Raw genomic sequence first — 20,098 nt, forward strand, 5'->3', positions numbered from 1 at the left:
CACCGCCTAATGATGCTTCCTGCTTATAGAAATACTATTTATACTAAGCAGAGTGCTTCATCTTCGTGTTATTATTATTAACCACAGAACACAGCGTCATGTGCTGCGTGATGGCAGACTGAACACAAACAGGAGCTTTGGTTTGACCTCGTCGGGGTCGTAGGTGACGGCTTTGTCTCCTCCGCACAGGTTCAACGAAAGAGGAGACGGCGGATCCGTCTCAGCCTCCGGAGGGCGCCGAGCTCAGCCTGAGGCCGCAGGGCAGGAAGTCCATCGGTGAGTCTCAGATGCACCGACTGAGCTCTTTGGCGAGTCTCCGTGGGTCAGCTCGACCGAAATTAATTTCCTCAGTCGGCGTGACCTCCGATTCGGTCGTGAAATCGGCAGCAGAGCTCAGGATCAGCTCGACCGAAACATCGTTGAACTAATGTCCTGAGTTTAATGTACTCGTGCTCCCGCTGGAGGAGCAACAAGCCGGCTGATCCCAGATTAAGACCCGCTCTCTATTCTGTCCGGCTTCTTTTTTTATGTGCATTCAATTCAACTTTTCGGCTCATTTCCCTTTTTTTTCTTTCTTCCCGTGCTTCAGGTGAGGTGGAGGCCGAAAGCGAGGATGAAGACGACGACGATGACGACTGTAAGAAGGGCTCGATGGACGAGGTGTGTATTTTAAACAGGCGGTTCAAACACAGGTCACGAGGGAGATTATGAGATTATGTACCGAGGCTGCCCTCTAGTGCCCACATCTGGTAATGCAGGACAAAAAAATCTTTTGTTAAAAAATTGTGCTGCATCGCCTTTAGATATAAAGTGACATGTATATGTGTGTGTGTGTGTGTGTGTGTGTCTGTGTGTGTGTGTGTGTGTGTGTGTGTACAGGGAACAGCGGGCAGCGAGGCGTTCGCCACGGAGGAGATGTCCAACCTGGTCACCTACATCCAGCCGGTGAAGTTCAACAGCTTCGAGGCCTCCAAAAGTGCGTCGGCCTGATGTCTATTATATCTCCGTCAGCTCATACACGCGTGGAATGAAGGTTTTTATTGATTTATTGGCTCTTCGTCCGCCTGCAGAGATCAATCGCAGCTACCAGATGTCGTCCTTCGTGGAGACCAAAGCGCTGGAGCAGCTCACCAAGTGTCCCGTGGAGTTTGTGGAGTATCTTTTCTCACTTTGACCGACGCAAGAGACACACAGTAGAATACAAGTCATATAAATAAACAGTAAATTATATTTACAGAACGTATTTGTAGAATAAATGTGTCTTTGGCTTCACAGACGTGCATACGCGAAGAAACTTTGTCACTTTTTTATGAGTAATAATAAATGCCAAAAATTGAAATACTTTGAAATTCAAAATGTCAACCTTAGAGCGCTATTAGAGGACATAATAATACTCCTTTACTGTTGTGACATTTAAAATATATATATATATATATATATATATATATATATATATATATATATATATATATATATATATATATATATATATATATATATGTTAAAGTAGAAAATGAACAGCCACCAAATTACCATATATGGTTCTTTGCCCGTTTAGTGAAAACTAAATACATATTAAAAAATGCAAGAAACCCGATATTCCTTCATTAGATGAAGAGGAGATTTCCTCACATGCAGGGTTCTTAATCCTGGTTTGAAAGTGAAATATAAGAAGTAGAAGTCGTCTTGCTGCCTCTTTTTTGTTGTTTTTTATGAATTATCCTTTAATGTCTCATCATGCGGCTCCTCGGTTTGAAGCGACGTCTGTTCGGCTCCCTGAAGAAGTACTTCGTGGTAGTGAGAGTACTTAGTGGTAGTGAGAGTACTTAGTGGTAGTGAGAGTACTGAGTGGTAGTGAGAGTACTTAGTGGTAGTGAGAGTACTTAGTGGTAGTGAGAGTACTGAGTGGTAGTGAGAGTACTTAGTGGTAGTGAGAGTACTGAGTGGTAGTGAGAGTACTTAGTGGTAGTGAGAGTACTGAGTGGTAGTGAGAGTACTTAGTGGTAGTGAGAGTACTTAGTGGTAGTGAGAGTACTTTGTCGGGCAGCGTTCTCCTTCACCGTGCTGCGTTCAGGTACAACAAACTGCAGCTGAGCAGGATCTACCCGAAAGGCACCCGGGTGGACTCGTCCAACTACAACCCTCAGCTCTTCTGGAACGCCGGCTGCCAGCTGGTGGCGCTCAACTTCCAAACCATCGGTGCGTTGCAGTTAAATCCCTCATTCCCCTTCGCACCTTTACCTTTTCATTCTTCCAGCGCTGTCGACTCCCCTGGATAACACGCGTGTGCCCCCCCCCCCCCTCAGACCTGTCCATGCAGCTGAACCTCGGCATGTACGAGTACAACGGGAAGTGCGGCTTCAGGCTGAAGCCGGAGTTCATGAGGCGGCCGGACAAACACTTTGACCCGTTCACCGAGAGCACGGTGGACGGCATCGTGGCCAACACGCTGTCTGTGAAGGTGTGTGTGCGTGTGCGTGTGTGTGTGTGCGTGTGTGTGCGTGTGTGTGTCACTCTCTCTCTCTGTGTCTGATTCTTATTTACTCTGTCTTTTGATTTTTATTCATTGTGTGTGTTTGTTTATCTCTCTCTCTATATATATATGTGTGTGTGTGTGTGTGTGTGTGTGTGTGTGTGTGTGTGTGTGTGTGTGTGTGTGTGTGTGTGTCTCTCTCTCTCTCTTTCTCTCTCTCTCTCCATCTGTGTATCTGATCCTTTTTTACTCTCTCTTTTGCTTTTTATTTATTACGTTATTACGTGTGTGTGTGTGTGTGTGTCTCTCTCTCTCTCTCTCTCTCTCTCTGTCTCTCTCTCTCGCTCTCTCTCTCTCTCTCTCTCTCCTCTCTCTCTCTTTCTCTGTCTGTCTGATCCTTATATCCTCTCTCTTTGCTTTTTATTTATTGTGTGTGTGTGTTTGTTTCTCTCTCTCTCTCTCTCTCTCTCTCTCTCTCTCTCTCTCTCTCTCTCTCTCTCTCTCTCTCCTCTCCCCCCGTCCCTCCAGATCATCTCGGGTCAGTTCCTGTCGGATAAGAAAGTCGGCACGTACGTGGAGATCGACATGTTCGGCCTGCCGGTGGACACCAAGAGGAAAGCCTTCAAGACCAAGACGTCTCAGGGCAACGCCATCAACCCGGTGTGGGAGGAAGAGGCCATCGTCTTCAAGAAGGTAACACACACACAGACACACGTCTGTCGCCTGGTGCCTTGTTCACGTCCTCATGAGCGCGTTCTCTGCGTTCCTCTCAGGTCGTTCTGCCCACGCTCGCTTCACTGAGGATCGCCGTGTTCGAGGAAGGAGGGAAGTTCATCGGCCACCGCATCATCCCCGTGTCGGCCATCCGGCCAGGTGAGGAGCTCCAGCTGGTTTTACTACTCAAATATGAGAGTTTAAATATTTAGCTGAATGTGAATCATGAGAGAAGAGACAGCATCACACGAGTAACGCGCTTAGGCTTTAATCTTTTGGAAACAGTGCGTGAAAATCCTCCTGCGGACATTTTAAGTCCCAGCATGCCCCATTCAGACAATCTTTTGGCTTAAAATACGTAGTTTTTTCCATTTTTGAACCAAACGACAGTTGTTTTGACTGAAACTTCTTCCTTACAAACCAAGACTTTGATTTATTGTGATTTTTGTTGCAGATTCTGATTCTTTAGGTCCTAATCTTTCCAAAAAGGTGTCTTATTGACGCTCCAGGAGGCATTTTTGGGGAATCTGGCTCATATCATGCTGGATGTTTATAGTTATTATCAAAATATCTTTTAAAAGTGATTTTTTTGCAGATATACATTTTTTTTTCCAAGACTTTGCTGAACAAATACATACAATAAACACAAGTATTGGAATATATTTGGGGTTCCTACGACGACTCAAACGCAGGGAAAAGGAGGTCCAACATTGGGGGTGCAGAAGATTTGGTCCGCTGGATGTTTTGCTGCTCGCTTGCTGACGCAGGTGGAGGTTATAAATTGTAACCCTGACTCTGCAGGATACCACTACATCAGCATGAGGAACGAGAAGAACCAGTCCCTGACCCTGCCGACCCTCTTCGTGTACGTGGAAGTGAAGGACTACGTCCCCGACACATTTGCAGGTCAGTCAGGTGAACGTAGCTTTAAAAAAACACTTCCAGGTCCAGACTCGTGTTCGGTGTTCGCTGATCTGTGTTTACTTCCTGTTCCTCAGACGTCATCGAAGCTTTATCCAATCCCATCCGCTACGTCAACCTGATGGAGCAGAGAGCCAATCAGCTGGCGGCTCTCACTCTGGAGGAGGGAGGAGAGGAAGAGGGGGACAAAGAGGTGTGTGTGTGTGTGTGTGTGTGTGTGTCTGCTCTCCATCACATATGCTGGATAGCTCATGTGTGTGTGCTCGTATCTTTTATGTGTGCCACCGAGCACATGGCAGAACGATGGAGACGGAGTGGAGCCGCCAGCTTCTTGAGTAAAACACCATTAAGATGCAATTTAGGAAGAAACTTGATTCATGAGGTTTCTTAATTTCGCCACACTTTAAAACACAGCTTGTTTCCAGCGCTGATCCCCAGTAGATCGCTCTGGTTTGGGACATTTTTCACTCCCAGTCTGTGGAAAAGCTAACTGTGTCTGGCTGAAATAAGGCGAATAAGACTGGAACCGGGCGACACCAGCGCAGCCTTTACTTCCTCATTCGCGAAAAGAGGATATGATTTGAGGTTGAAAACCAACTATTTAGCTGTTTGTTATATGGTAACTCTGAACTGAGCTCAACGTCAATCTCAAAGGTTCCCTGTGGAGATTTTGAACTCTAAAGAAAACTTATTGCTGTGGCGCAGACGAGGGGTGGGAATCACCAGAGGTCCCACCATACGATATTATCGCGATACTTAAGTCTCGATACGATATTATCACGATATTATCGCGATACTTAAGTCTCGATACGATATTATCACGATATTATCACGATACTTAAGTCTCGATATGGTATTATCACGATACTTACGGATCAATACAATACTATCACAATATTTAAGTCACAATATTTAATAATACTCAAGTCACGACCCTAAAGTCACAATATTAAAGTCACAATATTGCGATATTATCACGATACTGTAATATATTGAGTATTGCCATATATTGCGATATATTACCTTTTTCAACCGCAAATTGTCCCCAAAGTACAACTTTGTCAACATATTTGATCTAATACTATCAAGTTGTCAGACCCCTAGTGCATGCATGCATTTGTTTGTTAACTTCATCTCTGTGATAGTCTCACAGAAAACAAAGGAAAATTACCACACGGACAAAATTCACCTCTGCAAGGCCCAAAGGAGACACGTACGCAGTAGATATATGGTTAAAACACAGGTGAATGAGGTTTGTCTCCTTCTTCTCAAACGACTTTTCACATTAAAAAAAACACCAACGAGTAACTGAACTGACGTGACCTGATTCGCATCAGTTCTTGAGGCTGCGTTCAGGAAACTATCCGACTCTGTGCGCCTCTCACCTCCAGCGACCTTTACCTGCAGCACAGGCTGCAGCTTTGAGTTGACCTGAAGGCCCGAGCAGCTTATAGTTGTAACGCGTCCCGGCTGCTTTTAGACAAAGCTTTTGATCCACGGAGGCGTGATGGAAGGAAACGACCACGCCGGCAAAAACATGTCGCACTAACGAACCTCGTCAGCGCTGAATATTGAGCCGATGATGGATGAAGGCGAGGTGGAGGAAGACAGGAGGATGTCTGAGGAGAGACGGACGAGGCAAGGCAGGACTCGGGGGTTACCTCAGGTTGTAACTAGAAGACTCTGGTGGGGGGAGGAGGAGGAGGGTTGTTCTTGAAGGGCTCCTTTCATCTGATTTGCCGGCTGATATGATGGCGCGAGCGTGGAAAAAAGAGGCAGAGGATGAATTCAGAGCGGAGGAAGAAGGAGGGAAGAGAGGATCCGACTGGTGCGACGAGAACAAAAGATTATTTCTAGTTGCGTTGAACACTTCAAGAGATAAGTGTGTGTTTGTAGTCTGAGATTTCAGCGCAGCCTCGGGGGAAATTAATGAGATCTGCGATGTTGCGAGTGGGTTACCAAAGCTATGTGTACAAAGTATCCGGCAGGACTCAGGTACAACGACACTCATGGAGGCCGAGCAATGTGTTGTGGGTGTTTGTGACCAGTGACGCGATGCTTTTTTTGTGTGTTGATAAATGCTGCCGTTCGATTTCAAACGCTCTGCAATCGACCGGATCGATCCGCACGTTGACTCTTCCCCGTGTGACGGACAGGTGGAGGCGGGAAGCGATGCCCCCTCAGAGTCGAAGGTGGACCAGAGGGCGGCGCCGCCGGCGGAGAACGGGCTGAGCTACACGCCCATCATCGCCCCGAAACCGCCGTCGCTGGTCGGCCACCAGCCCCAGTCCGCAGGTACCGACGCGGCGTCTTTTTCTCACCGAGCGCAATGTCGATGACGTTGAACCGCCGTTTTACTGCCAGTAAAAACCTTCAAATGTATTGTTTTGTATGCAGATTATCCTGTGAGATGATACATTACATAGTTCTCCTTTAGATGATAATCACACCTTGTTGCACCTTTTTTTATGAAACGTTTATAATGTAGAATACTCGCAGTATGTATTAAAATGACGTGTGAACTTGTTTTTTGGTCACCAGGCTCATTGAAACCATCGGTGAAGACTGAAGACATCATTCAGAGTGTCCTCACTGGTGAGTTTGTCTTCTCAGACTTCATCCTCGAGCGTCGCCTCTCACATCTGTGGCGATGAATAGCAGCAGGAATGAGTCTCTAAAACCTGGGAATGAGTGAACATTCCTGCTCTTCTGGTTCCCTTTATCTCAAATGTTATGTTTTTTTCATAGTTAGGTGCTTGAAATGCGTCGTTAACTCCACCTCTTGTGAACTTTAGAGCTTTAAAGGGTCTTAGAAAGACGGTCGCTAAATGAGATTACAAAACGTCATCATTGCAGCTGCTCTGTTGTGTCTCTAGTCGAGCGCATGTAACCGTGGTGTGGTTTGTTTACAGCCAACAGTCTGCTGTTTACTTCTGCTGATTGCGTTCATTACCAGTAATGTTCATTTAGGGAAGATTATCTGGCTTAAAAAAAACACTTTAAGAGCATATTTCATGCACAAAAAAACCCATTGGAACCATCCCTGCAGACGTGTTCATGATTTATCACATAATGTTTTATTGCTGCAGAGTTTACAAGACCAAAGTACTTTATTTAGGAGCATTCATAATCATAGAAATCATTCAAATAGATCCATAATTTCATATTGTATAGTTTTAAAGATTGTTGCTGTTTACCAGAAATGTCCACACAAAGAAAATGAATAATATTTTGTCATTCTGGAGGTAAAATGTGACGACGTCGTTATATATTCATCACTCAAAAACTTTTTAAACTTCTCATAATCTCTGCATCTTACATGTTTTTGCATATACAGGAATATATGACTTGCATTTGAGAATTTAACTTTGGTTTTAAGTCCTTTCTCTTGCTCACTTCCTCCTCCTTCCTCCCTCCTCGCCGCCTTCAGAGCTGGAGGCTCAGACGCTGGAGGAGCTGAAGCAGCAGAAGGGCTTCGTGCGAGAGCAGAGGAAGCAGTACAAGGAGATGAAGGAGCTGGTCCGGAAGCACCACCGCAAGACCAGCGAGCTCATCAAGGAGCACACGGCCCGCGTGGCCGAGCTGCAGGGCCAGCAGCAGCGGCGGCGCTCTGCCCTGCAGAAGAGCCACAAACGAGACGGTAAGAAAAGGTAGGTAGCCCTCCTCTTCTTCTCCTCAAAGTGTCCTGCTGCCGCTTCCCCTCTTCGACGCCGCACTTCAAAGAAAAATCCACCAAAAAAAAAAAACACAACTCAGAAAGAGGCTGTTTAGTTTAAAACATTTTCACTACATGATGAAAAGAGAAAGTTCTTTACACGCCTTGAATAGAAGAAGACAAACACCTCTCAGGCCTGGAGGATGCGCCTGAGGACGTTTGAAGGTCATGCTGGGAAATTAAGTAAATTGGTGTCTAAATAAATAACATATGAGGCTTGTTCATGGAAAGATGACGATTCAATCAAATAACGAACACAACACATGTTATAAATTAGGTCCCACAATGCAATATCGTCACGATACTTAAGTCCCGATACGATAATATCACGATACTGCGATATATTGCGATTTATTAGCTTTTATTTCCAACCGCAAACTGTCCCCAAAGGAAAGCTTTGTCGACAAAAAATAAATAGATTTGACTATTCTAGGACCGAAAATGTTTAGAATTGATTAAATAAAAGTTATCGATACAATATCGCCACGCAAAATATCGCGATACTAGGCTGTATCGATTTTTTTCCCCACCCCTAATATAAAAATATGAAATGTTCTTCCCCTCCTTTCCTTCTTCATTCCTTCCTTTCTCCAGCTACAGAAACACACAACACATCCTTCACTTAGAATACAACCCACAACCCCACAGGGACGGCTGAGCTATGTGTAGAATGAGAGCCGATAAGGTTTCCCTCCCCTTAGCCCTCGGGGACTCGTTCAGGACCCTCAGGGCTCCATCACACACTGAAGCCCCACAGATTACGGTCCAGTGTTCAGCTGCACAACACTGATAACACATTTCAACCAAAGTTACTTCAAGGGAGCAGATAAGACGGTCTGAATGACGCAATGCAAGTTTTATCTTACATAAAGGTGCACATCGTCAGCATACATTCACACTTATAGAATGAGTTAGGAGCAGAGAGGTGGTATCTTAATTTGCGGATGTTCTCTCTCTTTGTGTGTGTGTGTGTGTGTGTGTGTCTGTGTGTGTGTGTGTCTCTAGCCGGTCCGAGCACTCCTTGTCGACCGTGGACCAGGAGCTGTGCGACCTGGACCAGGAGTACAGCCAGCGGCTGGCGGAGCTGAAGGAGCAGCAGCAGCAGCAGCTCCTCACTCTGCGCCAGGAACAATACTACAGCGAGAAGTACCAGAAACGGGAACACATCAAGCAGGTACACACACACACACACACACACACACAGTCACACACACAGATGTAATGAATAGAAATGTATTCGTGATGGTCATTTCCTTATAAGCTCTTTCCCAGAGTTTATAACACCTGTTGGTAGGGATGTACCAAATGTCATTTTTTTGTCGTTTTTTTGTGTGTGTTTTTTGTGTGGTTTTTTTGGGACGTGTTGTATGAATGTAAATTATGACACTGTTAGATTGCCACTAAACCGGCCCCTTAATACAGGTGCATTGATTGAAGAATAATGCAAATAGACAAAAACATGTTTTGAAAAAAAAAAAAAAAAAGTTTTTTAAATAAAATCCTCTGCATTTTATTTAAATTTTAATCAAGTTGTTAAAAAGCCTTTGCAACCACCACTGGAAACTAATTCTACATATAATAACATACTAATAATATTAGTGTAGCCTGGCCTGGATGCATAAACACTGGATATAAAAAGAATGAATCGGCAAAAGCCTTCAGATGTGGAGTTGTCACTCGTGCAGGGTTTTGTCCAGACTTGTGTTGGATGAAGCGTCTCCTGCTGCGACATGTTGCTGCTTCATGTTGTTGCCTCATGTTGCTGCGTATTGCTGCTGTGTCATGTTGCTGCATCATGTTGTTGCCTGTGCACATGTTCTGTTGCACGGTGTGGAAAAAAAACTAATGTCTTCCGCTCCGGTGCAGCTGCACAGCTGAGCACAGCTGAGGTGGTTGAACGGTTTATTCAAGCAAAAGACAACAAAGCGGAACAGAGATTGTGTTGTTTTCCTCATCTGAATGTTGTTTTTTATGATTATAATCTCAACAAAAGGAACTTGAATTAAAGTGAAAGAGTGAGTAAGATAAGATTTAAAGCCGACGTGTTCATAGTTCTGTAGAAAATAAATGATTCAAGCATGACAAAAGCATGAAGAACGACTAATCGTCTCAAGAAAACGACCAAAATGAGCGATAAGTCGACTCAACTGTTGTGTTCTTTGTGTCAAATTAGGATTATCTCTTTGCTTCTCTCTCTTTCTCTCTCTGTCTAGCTGGTGGAGAAGCTGACCGCCATAGCAGAAGAGTGTCAGAGCGCTCAGCTTAAAAAGCTCAGAGACATCTGTGAGAAGTAAGACGATGTGTTCAGCGTGCAGCAAGCACACACACACGTTCACGCACACAACATCTTCCCTCACCCACGTCTTCTCTCCATCTCTCCATCCGCAGAGAAAAGAAGGACCTCAAGAAGAAAATGGACAAGAAAAGACAAGAGAAGATCAACGAAGCCAAGTCTAAAGACAAGAACGTGACAGAGGAGTAAGTGTCTGAGTTTTGAACGTGAATGACCCAACAGCTGTTTGAAGGGTGTTGTACCTCTTCGTGGCCACTAGGTGTCACTGCACGCTGAGGATTTACCTCCTCTGGGTCACTGACATGGAAACTCTTCCCCTCAGAGAGAAGCTGGAGATCAACCGATCGTTCGTCAACGAGGTCGTGCAGTACATCAAACGGGTGAGAGAGGAGAGAGAGAACGGGTCGTCCTTAATGATAATATACCGGTGATATAATAAATAAAACGTGTATTTCATGATACACCAGAACTACAGTACTAAAGAGGATTATTTATAAAACAATATTTGAGAGTTACAGGTGTGAATGAAATATGTCTATATGGAATAGAATATGTATATATATATATATATATATATATATATATATATATATATATATATATATATATATATATATATATATATATATATATTATTATTATTATTATTATTATTATGTATTTTTTATTTTTATTTTTTTTTATTTATTTTTTTCCTTTTATTATTTTAAATTAATTAGCTGATTTAATTGATAATAATTTCGGATAAGAATATATAAGCTTTTTTTTCTTTTTTTTCTTTTTGTATTTTATATAGAATAATATTGTATTGGCACTTTATTATCGATGATTTGCAAAGACCTTATGGTATCCGTGTGTGTGTGTGTGTGTGTGTAGTTGGAGGACGCTCAGAGTAAAAGACAGGAGAGACTACTGGAGAAGCAAAAGGATATCCGCCAGCAAATCCTGGACGAAAGGCCAAAGGTAAGACATTTAATTGAAAAAATGTTTTTTTTTAAAAACACATCTTGAAGGAAACCGTCTTAACTGAACTAACTCTTTGTTTGGCTCTTGGTATTTTTCTTTAATCCCATCACATTCTCACAACAGCGCAATTTTTAAGCTGGCGGTCCGTTGCATGGCAGCATCGAGCGCCGGGCCCAGCATGTCTGTGAATCCCTGCATGCGTGAGAGGAGAAACATTCAAATATATATAATCAGCCATTTCCCAGTTTTAAAGGGTAACGCCGCCTAAATGGAAGAATCCCAATATATTATGTATACGGACGATGAAAGAAACGAGAGATGTAAGTTCATCGTTATTGGCTTTAAATTCCATTTTTGTATTTTTATGTAATATAATTATTATCATAAAGCCAATCTCCAAAAACCTTCACAGCATTATGCTCTCTTGGGATACGATGAAGTTAGAAACTATGCTAACTCTTTAAAGAGCTGGTTAGCAACTGCTTTCATATCTGATTTTTAGTTTTTAGATTATTCATCCCCTTAAAAAATGATGTGTCGATTATATAACACAACAATGAGCTAGCTTTTACACACCTATATTTTTATATATATATATATATATATATATATATATATATATATATATATATATATATATATATATATATATATATATATATATATATATAGGTGTGTAAAAGCTATATATATATATATATATATATATATATATATATATATATATATATATATATATTGATATATTGATATATATATATATATATTGTGAATTGATTGCCCTTTAACTGGTGTGGCTTCAAATGGCGATCCAGCAACAGACATGTAATTAATTAATTACAAGAAATTGAAATATGTCAAGACCTTTATTTAGTTGGTAAAATCATGGATTTGACAGCTTTAGTCTTCACAACAACAAACAACATGGACGTTTCATAGAAAACATCACTTTAGTTAAACGTGACTAAATTCTCCTCCATGTCTCAAAGTGAACTCGCTCTTTGTATTCACGCCACCAGGGGGCGACATGTCCCACGTTTAGTGACACCTTGTGTGCAAAATGGTAAGATGACCTCTAAAATCCCCCCAAAAGTTATCTTCTCTTAAATATTTGTGCTGCCATTAGACGTTAAAACACCAAAACCTGCTGCTCTGTGAGGATGCAGCAGGAACAGCATCACTGTGTGAACGAGTTATTTATTGTATATAAATAAAAATTGGTTAATTGCCATGTGAGCTCGAGCTCCCTCGCCGTCGCTGCATCCGTCCTGGGCCGTAATGCGTTTCCTGGGGGCAGGATATATTACCCATCATGCCTTGCTTTTCCTTTTTTTTTTATGAGTTGCCGTCTCCCCCAACGTTGTCATTGTGACTGTCATTGTAGGGCGACTGTGCAGCCGAGGAGCACGGTAAGACCACCGTCGCATCCCGGTGTATTAATATAGCATCGCCGCGGCGGCACATTAATATGCAAGCTTTTTTCCACACACCTGGGGGGCGCCGCCCGGCAAACGACTGCAACAAACCTTTGCAACAAATCTGTTATGGGGTTTTTTATCCACGCACACGAAAAATACATCGTGGCTGTACATTTGTTGGGTTGGCATCTGCACAGCTTGGCAGCGTCACCAAACCACGGGGACGGCAGATCGGCCCGCGAGGAGTGAGATCACACCCCGGTCGGAGTGCTGGTATTTGATCCCGCGAGAGGCCGACCGTGTCCTTGAGGAGGAACCAGAGGGAGAGAGAGCGTCACCTTTTCTTTTTTTTTTTTAGGGGGTGACCAATGAGGTCTCAACAGCAGTTTGTTCCGTTAAAAGCATCAACGCCTCGGGCACGACTGTCACGCAATGTTGCACGAAAAGGGGCTCTGGGATCTCTCATCTGCATGCGTAGTTGTCACACTTTGTAATATAAAAACCATGATACTAATTGTGGACATGTCGTCTGTCACCATATAATCTCGTGTGTGTGTACTAGTACATCTCCGTAAGCACAAAGGCAGTAACGGTCGTCTTCTAATGATGTAACGCAGTACTAACCTCGCTGCCAGTGTATACAAGATGGCCTCTGCTCGCCAAGGAGACACCGGTGCGATGCTCTTGTTATGTTTTCTTCTGTTGACAACTGGAGAACATCGTAGCGCACATTGACCATGAATTTGTTTTGTCTTTTTGTTTAGTTTTTTGTTTAAAGACGGGCATAAATCCGAAGGCGTTCTTTTTCGGAGACGGCCACGTTAAACCGCTCGGCTACTTTTTCCACCTGAAAGCACGTTGTGAGTCGAGTGTGTGACACCTCGCACACAATATGGAGACGTGAAGGAGACGACAATGCTGACCCAGAGGATAGATAGTGTGTCAAATACAGGATGGAGAGCGGAACCAAAATCGCTGATATGTGTGTGTTTGCCTTGCACTTGTCGCGGTTGTTGGACTTTTTATCGTGATCCCGAGGTGGACGTTCATCATCTTATTTCCTGGTTTGCATGAGCATCCTTGTCAATAACGCCAGCAATTGCGATCTTCTTTTTTTTTAAAGCGAGACGAGCCGTATATGAAAGATGCTCATCAGGCTCTAATCAGCGTGGATTTCACCTTCAGACGAGATGCAGAGACGCTGCCGGTCTCCTCTTCCAATCAGATGCTCGCCGCCGTCGTTTTCCCCACAAAAATCGCACCTGATTATCCATCACTCAGCCGGCGTCGCAATCACTTCTCTAAATTGACATCCGGACATTGGCAAATTGAATTCCCCCCCCCTCCGAGGAAAAGCCTATTACGCAGTAATCATTCGTCGCTGCAAAAAAAAAGTCTTCTCGTTGCAACGATTTGCTCATTTATATGTAAAATATGCAACAGATGTCAGAGAACACGACTCTGGAGACAGCGAGATGAGAAGTGCCCAGAGATATGTCTGCGAGAAGATATTCAGCATGCGACCCACAATGCTGCGGGAACAACCGGCTGTGTGGGGTTTTCTGCTTAAGGGACAGTTTAGATTTTGTATCCATAATCAGTGAATTGGAGAAACAGACGGATGTACCAGCAGTGTGCTTCTATCCACGATGGCAGCAGCAAAAAGTTATATTAGAAACCTAAAAGAAAGGCCTACCTTTTAAAAAGAAATCTACATTAGTTTAACCCGTTAAAAATTATGTACTTGTTCAGCAAAGTCTTAGGAAAAAAATGTATATCTGCAAAAAAATATATATTTTGATCGTGACGATGAACATTCAGCACGATATGAGCCAGATTCCCCAAAAATGCCTCCTGGAGAGGTCAATAAGACACCTTTTTGGAAAGATTAGGACCTAAAGAATCAGAATCTGCAACAAATATTATAATAAAACAAAGTCTTGGCCTGTTAGGGAGGAGTTTCAGTCAAAAAATTGAAAAATTGTGTATTTTAAGCCAAAAGATTGTCTGAATGGGGCATGCTGGGACTTAAAATGGACACAGGAGGATTCTGAACTGAAGTCGTCATCCATGCTCTCCGCAAAGCCACCGGACTCCATTGATAAAAAAACACTCATTTAACTGTTCTTTTGTGTTTTAAAGGCTCAGTTCAAACTCACCAAAGTCACTCAATAACACATACAAACAAAAACCAACCAAGGCAGCTGGAGAGCAGCAACTTTTGTGTTATTCAAGGTAAAAAAAAAAGACTGGTGGCTTCGAAGAAGAGCCTGGATCGCGGCTTCAGTTCCCCATCAGAAGAGGCAGTCTGACAGCAAAGAAAACCAGTGAAATATTCTAAATATAGTGTAAACTTAAAAGGATATACATGTATATGGTTCTTTATTTTAAGTGTCTAAAATACGTAGCTTTAAATTTCCAGAATGCCCCTTTTTTTGTTTTTACCGCATCAAAAAGAGACATTGACTCACTAATTGACTGGAAAAATTGACCTAAAAATGTCTTTTCACTCACAACGCGTCTCTAACTGCAGCGGCTATCAGCGCTGTAAAGTTCATCAATATCATAACCAATATCATTCTGTCGTCAATACAACGTGTCCCGGCCGGGTCGGTCGATAGCGCTTTGGAAAGTCAGCTAACGGGAGTTTTCGAGTTTCCATCTCCGCCTGTTAGCATTTTGGAAATGTCCTCGAGCACAACGCTGAACCCCAAAGCCATCTGTGTGTGTGTGTGTGTGTGTGTGTGTGTGTGTCTGTGTGTGTGTGTGTCTGTGTGTGTGTGTGATGAATACAAACCCTTGTGAAGCCACTTGGCTCTCGGATTTTGAAGCTCTTTGTGAATGGAGGCCATTCAGCACTGTTGAAACTCCTCAAAATTATACATGCGAGGCAAAAAGAGGGGCTGTTGAACCCGACTCTTTATTAGTCATTTAGTACATTGACAAACAGCAGAAGACATGTTAACATAGAAGGCATTATGGCTGGAAAAAACAGGATGTGGAACGCTAATGGACGAGGGCACAAATATAACCAGGGCAGGGCTAATATATAAATACTTTTGTTGTGAGTTCCTATGTTTGGTGTGTGTGTGCGGTTAGTCTTCGTGGATCAGAGAGACGGAGGATACGACGTACTTTATCTCTCATACAGTTCTGACCCAGTTTCTCCGTTGGGCTCAGAGCAGCCGCTAATGGACAGCTATAACTATCCCTGCTGGAGACCCTGAGAGCCCAGCAGCCTGCTACAGTGCGTGTGTGTGTGTGTGTGTGTGTGTGTGTGTGTGTGTGTGTGTGTGTGTGTGCATGTGTCATATACCAACCTAAAAAACTAGCTGGGACTTTGAAGTCCTAGCTTGTGATGGTTTTAAAACACTGTATGTGAACGAGAAGGTAGAGGAAAAAGAGACGTGTAGAGGTTTGTCGTCACTGCCAGCGGGAGCGCTCGGGTGTCACTGGCGCTAACGAGCCAATCAGAACGCCCGCTGGGAGACCAGCGCTGTTCCTTCCAAGTGGCAAACCCCCCCCCTTAAAGTTAAGCATCAATGTGGGCGTGGCCATTTTGATTGACAGGTGGGTGTCGTCTCAGGTGTTGGACGCACATCTCTTTGCCCGTTTTCCATAGTCCGACTGCTTCAAACTCTCTCTTCACCGTTCATTACGTTAACTTTTCAGGATATATTTTGGTACGACTAAGCTTTTTACATCTTTTTCTCTCCAACCGTCCTAAATGTGGTCAGATCCCACGTCCTTTCACCCCAAAAACGGGCTGATAAGACAGACAAGGACTCACAAGGCCATATTGTAAATCCTGTGTACCAGCCATCCCCTCACACACACACACAGACACACACATTTTGGCTGTGAAAAACAATATGTGATAGTGATAAGGCCATATGTCTCACAGCAGCGTGCGTTGGTGTTCGTCTGTGTGTGTGTGTGTGTGTGTGTGTGTGTGTGTGTGTGTGTGTGTGTGTGTGTGTGCGTGTGTGTGTGTGTGTGTGTGTCTGCAGCAGCAGTGGTGTAATTGCTCGTTATTAGGTTATAATTATTCCGACTTTCTGATTATTTCTTACTTGGCTAAAAAGGGAAGGAAAAAAACCTGATGGTATCTCCCCACCGTGCACGCCTTAAACCAACACACACACACACACACACACACACACACACACACACACACACACACACAGGCTCGTTTGTTCGACAAGCAGGAGTCCTGTGCAGTCGTCATGGAAACTCGGGTCCCCCCCTCCCTCCCCCCTCCCCCCTCTATCTTTCATGACTCTCTGCAATCTGTTAATTTGGAAGTGAGTGCTCATGACGCAACCTTACTGGAAGAAAGCAGCAGGAAGGAGGAGAGAGGGATGAAGAGAGGGCGAGCAAACAGGTCGGTGGAGATGTGGAGGACTGAGGTGTGAGCGCCCCCCCTCCCTCCTCCCTCTCTCTCTCCCTCTCTCCATATCTCACCCTCTCACTGGGTGATGTAGGGGTGACCAGTATGTTCCCTCATCACAGACTTTGATCTGCATCATCTCTGCCTGCCGGGTTTGCATCAATAATGCACTTGTGACCACACACACACACACACACACACACACATGCAATACCCACAGGGAACACGGCGTACAAACCAGAGGTAGCGAAGTAAAAATCCATTAAGTGTGTGTGTGAGTGCGCGTCCACGTCGCACGCTCGGCTCCTCCTCTGTTTCAAACTGTGCCGGCTGCTGTTTCAGATCAGCGCCGGCGGGTTCGTTACGTATCGCTCACACGTGCTCGCCAAACGCTCCGCAGGGTCGTCCTGCGTCTAAAGAACGTTCCCCACTGAACTCCTGCAGCGAGCGGGGTGGATGTGAGGTTTATCGCCGCGGCGTACGTGAGCGTTTTGTGAGCAGGAAAGATGATGCGATGCAGAGGGCGGAAGAAAAGAAGAAGAGGGATGGAGGTGTTGAGGGGTAGCATGGTAGCATGGTAGCATGTGGCGATGCTTTTGTTTGTTTGTTGGAGGCATTTGAGTACAAAAGTCAACTTGTTTGAAGCATTTTTACCAAATTTACAAATGTTGCTGTATTATTATTATTGAAGGATTACATCAATATGACTGTTGGAGAACATGTTCAGCCTCCTCTAGTCAAATACTTCAAAATACATCTTTGATTTTGGCCGCCAAATTAGTTAAAAATGGATTTTCCCAAGAAATTAGCTTGACAGCTTGACAGCAGTAGTATTACATTGTTCACTTGCTGGAACAAAAGGAAATTCAGAAGGAAAGAAATAGTTAAATCTCCGTATTAAACAGCTAAATCTGATTTAAATGGAAAAATGTTCTGGTTCGGGTATCGGCTGAGGAACATAGTGGAACATTTAGAAAGGAAAGGCCAGATATTTCCCTCAGGAGCTGCTGGAAACCAAAACAGAGCTAAAAGGTGAGAGAATATTGGACTTTATGTTGGTTCAGAGAAGCGGCAGTGAGGTCACCGTCCTAGATAAAGGAAAAAAACCTTATATTTTAGACGGTCACTATCACGACAAAGACCGAAGCCTCCACGTTTTTGTTCGGGCGGACGCTGAATGTTGCTGGTTACGCCTCGGCTGCCAAATTGAGCGGCGACGTGCTCATCTTCACGCCGTACGAAGCACACGAAAAACCCAATGTAAAACAAGATGGATCGCCCAATAGATCAAATAATAAAGGCAAAGGAGCCACGCTGGTCTCCCATAAGTCCTGACGTGATGTCAAGATATTGACAAGCGCGCACAACACTTTTTCGTCGAAGCGCTGCTCAACTTTTCTGCCAGAAAAAGGAGCAATGTGGACCCTCAACAGGCAACCGTTTGCCATATTAACTTAATGAAGTGATAATATGTCAAGGTTGTGTTTACAGATTTTTTTCCGCTGCCCAAAAAAAAGAAGAAATTAACACAAAAACTCACTTTAAAAACTACCAATCCCTCTCATTTGTCCGCAGTAATTATATTGTAACTCACACAATGGCAGACCAGTGCATCCTGCAGCCTCTTTGAGTTGGCATCCGCCTAAACATCTCAAGACACCTCCAAAGCACATTTCACAGCCAGCTTTTCCTTTCCAACCGATCCTTTTAGGGGAAACACGCATCACTCTACATGCAGAGTGGTTAAAAAAAAAAGAAAACATTCCTGAATCTTAAGACATCTAAGAAAAAATCCCTGCAAAGCAACCGATGACTTATTTGAAAGAAGTCAGGCAAGGGCTCTGAGACACACACACACTCACACACACACACACACACACACACACACACACACACACGGAAAGAGTAATAGTTTATGGGATTGCCTCTTTCTCTCTTTCATTACATGTGTCGCTCGTCCTCCTGCATCGGGCTGCCGCAGTTAATTTTCATCGTTGTGACCAACACAGTGGAAAGAATGTAAATGAAGGAATGGTGATTCCTTTACTTGCACTTCTCTCTTTCACACACACACACACACACACACACACACACGTCGTGCATGCACAGCACGGCCAAAGCTTCCTCTTTGCAGCAGAAGGCCCGTGGTGCTGACAAGGTGGTGACCCCCGTCTCATCTCTTGAACACGGGTTCTTGGTTTTATCCTAATTGGGCCGTGTTTGGTCACGCGGCACATCTCAAGGTCAGCGGCGGGAACAGGAGCGGCAGCTGGATGAAAACATGCGCGCAAAGACGGAAAAAAGCACCTTCCCCCCCCGCCGAGACCTCCTCGCCGCGACGCGCGCGTCGGAGGCGGGATGCGTCGCCGGTCGCGGGGGCTTTTTTTTCTTCTTTTCGTGGCGCCGCAGCAGCCGTTATGTCACGACTCAAAGCAAAGAATTAATTTGGCTCTTCGGAGGCCCTCTCCGCTTCCCTTGATAGCTCCTCAAAACGAGGACAGCTGGTGAAGAAGGTCACGGAAGGCTGTATTTTAAGAAAGGCAGAAATGTGTGTGTGAGAGAGAGTGTGTGTGAGTGTGTGTGTGCGGTTTGTTGACAGATGACAGGTCTTCGGAGATGAAGGACAGATTTTAAAAAGCTGGCTGGTTAACCGCCACTGGTTGGAGACCAAACAGGAAGTGGACCACACACACGTATATATACTGCGTGCATGCAACACACACACACACACACACACACACTAAACAAAAAGAGCAAATGTTGCCGTTCAGTTTCAAAACCACCATTACTTTCAACAGGGTTAGTTGGCGACTTTTAAAGCGCCACACTTGACCTTATTACAGTTTAAAACGTTGAGCCCTTCAATGTCCCAAATCTGAATTGGATTTCTCATACTCCGATCGCCTGGCTGCCAAACCGCTAACACGTCAGATGGAAGTTGGAGATCATAAAGTCATAAATTAGGGGAAGTCCTCTCTGGCTGTCTGTTCTCTAAATCCCTCTTTCTCTAATTCCTTGAGATTTTTTTTTTCCGATTTTTTTTTTGCATGCCTCGAGCCGCGTCCGAGTTCTCACAGAAGACCGCCGGCGTGCAGAGGACACACACACGTGCGTGCCTATCTCACATGAACACATGCCCACGTCTTTTGCTGAGATCTGCCTGGTGCCCTTAAGACTCATCTACCCCCCCCCCCCCTCCCGCCTCCAG

The 20,098-nt window shown here is 44.2% G+C and overlaps 1 protein-coding gene across 3 annotated transcripts in view; it reads left to right on the plus strand.

Annotated features, from left to right (window-relative positions):
- plcb1l (phospholipase C beta 1-like) overlaps nucleotides 1-20,098 on the plus strand; it is a 107,612-nt gene that overhangs the window by 80,257 nt on the left and 7,257 nt on the right. Inside the window, exons 15-33 of one of the 3 annotated variants that reach the window (XM_068576717.1) lie at nucleotides 190-276; nucleotides 590-660; nucleotides 880-976; nucleotides 1,071-1,155; nucleotides 2,075-2,199; nucleotides 2,307-2,461; nucleotides 3,002-3,166; nucleotides 3,247-3,346; nucleotides 3,989-4,093; nucleotides 4,186-4,301; nucleotides 6,265-6,403; nucleotides 6,650-6,703; nucleotides 7,539-7,758; nucleotides 8,829-8,997; nucleotides 10,037-10,113; nucleotides 10,212-10,301; nucleotides 10,439-10,496; nucleotides 10,993-11,079; nucleotides 12,467-12,491. In XM_068576717.1, the coding sequence (XP_068432818.1) occupies nucleotides 190-276; nucleotides 590-660; nucleotides 880-976; nucleotides 1,071-1,155; nucleotides 2,075-2,199; nucleotides 2,307-2,461; nucleotides 3,002-3,166; nucleotides 3,247-3,346; nucleotides 3,989-4,093; nucleotides 4,186-4,301; nucleotides 6,265-6,403; nucleotides 6,650-6,703; nucleotides 7,539-7,758; nucleotides 8,829-8,997; nucleotides 10,037-10,113; nucleotides 10,212-10,301; nucleotides 10,439-10,496; nucleotides 10,993-11,079; nucleotides 12,467-12,491 (2,025 nt within the window). Of the gene's footprint in view, nucleotides 1-189; nucleotides 277-589; nucleotides 661-879; nucleotides 977-1,070; nucleotides 1,156-2,074; nucleotides 2,200-2,306; nucleotides 2,462-3,001; nucleotides 3,167-3,246; nucleotides 3,347-3,988; nucleotides 4,094-4,185; nucleotides 4,302-6,264; nucleotides 6,404-6,649; nucleotides 6,704-7,538; nucleotides 7,759-8,828; nucleotides 8,998-10,036; nucleotides 10,114-10,211; nucleotides 10,302-10,438; nucleotides 10,497-10,992; nucleotides 11,080-12,466; nucleotides 12,492-20,098 lie in introns of those variants that run through there. The other 2 variants (XM_068576716.1, XM_068576718.1) reach the window with 2 other exon arrangements.

This window comes from Clinocottus analis, unplaced genomic scaffold, assembly GCF_023055335.1.
Source record: "Clinocottus analis isolate CAN_PGR_092001 unplaced genomic scaffold, fCliAna1.0.p SCAF_15, whole genome shotgun sequence".
Taxonomy (NCBI): Eukaryota; Metazoa; Chordata; class Actinopteri; order Perciformes; family Cottidae; genus Clinocottus; species Clinocottus analis.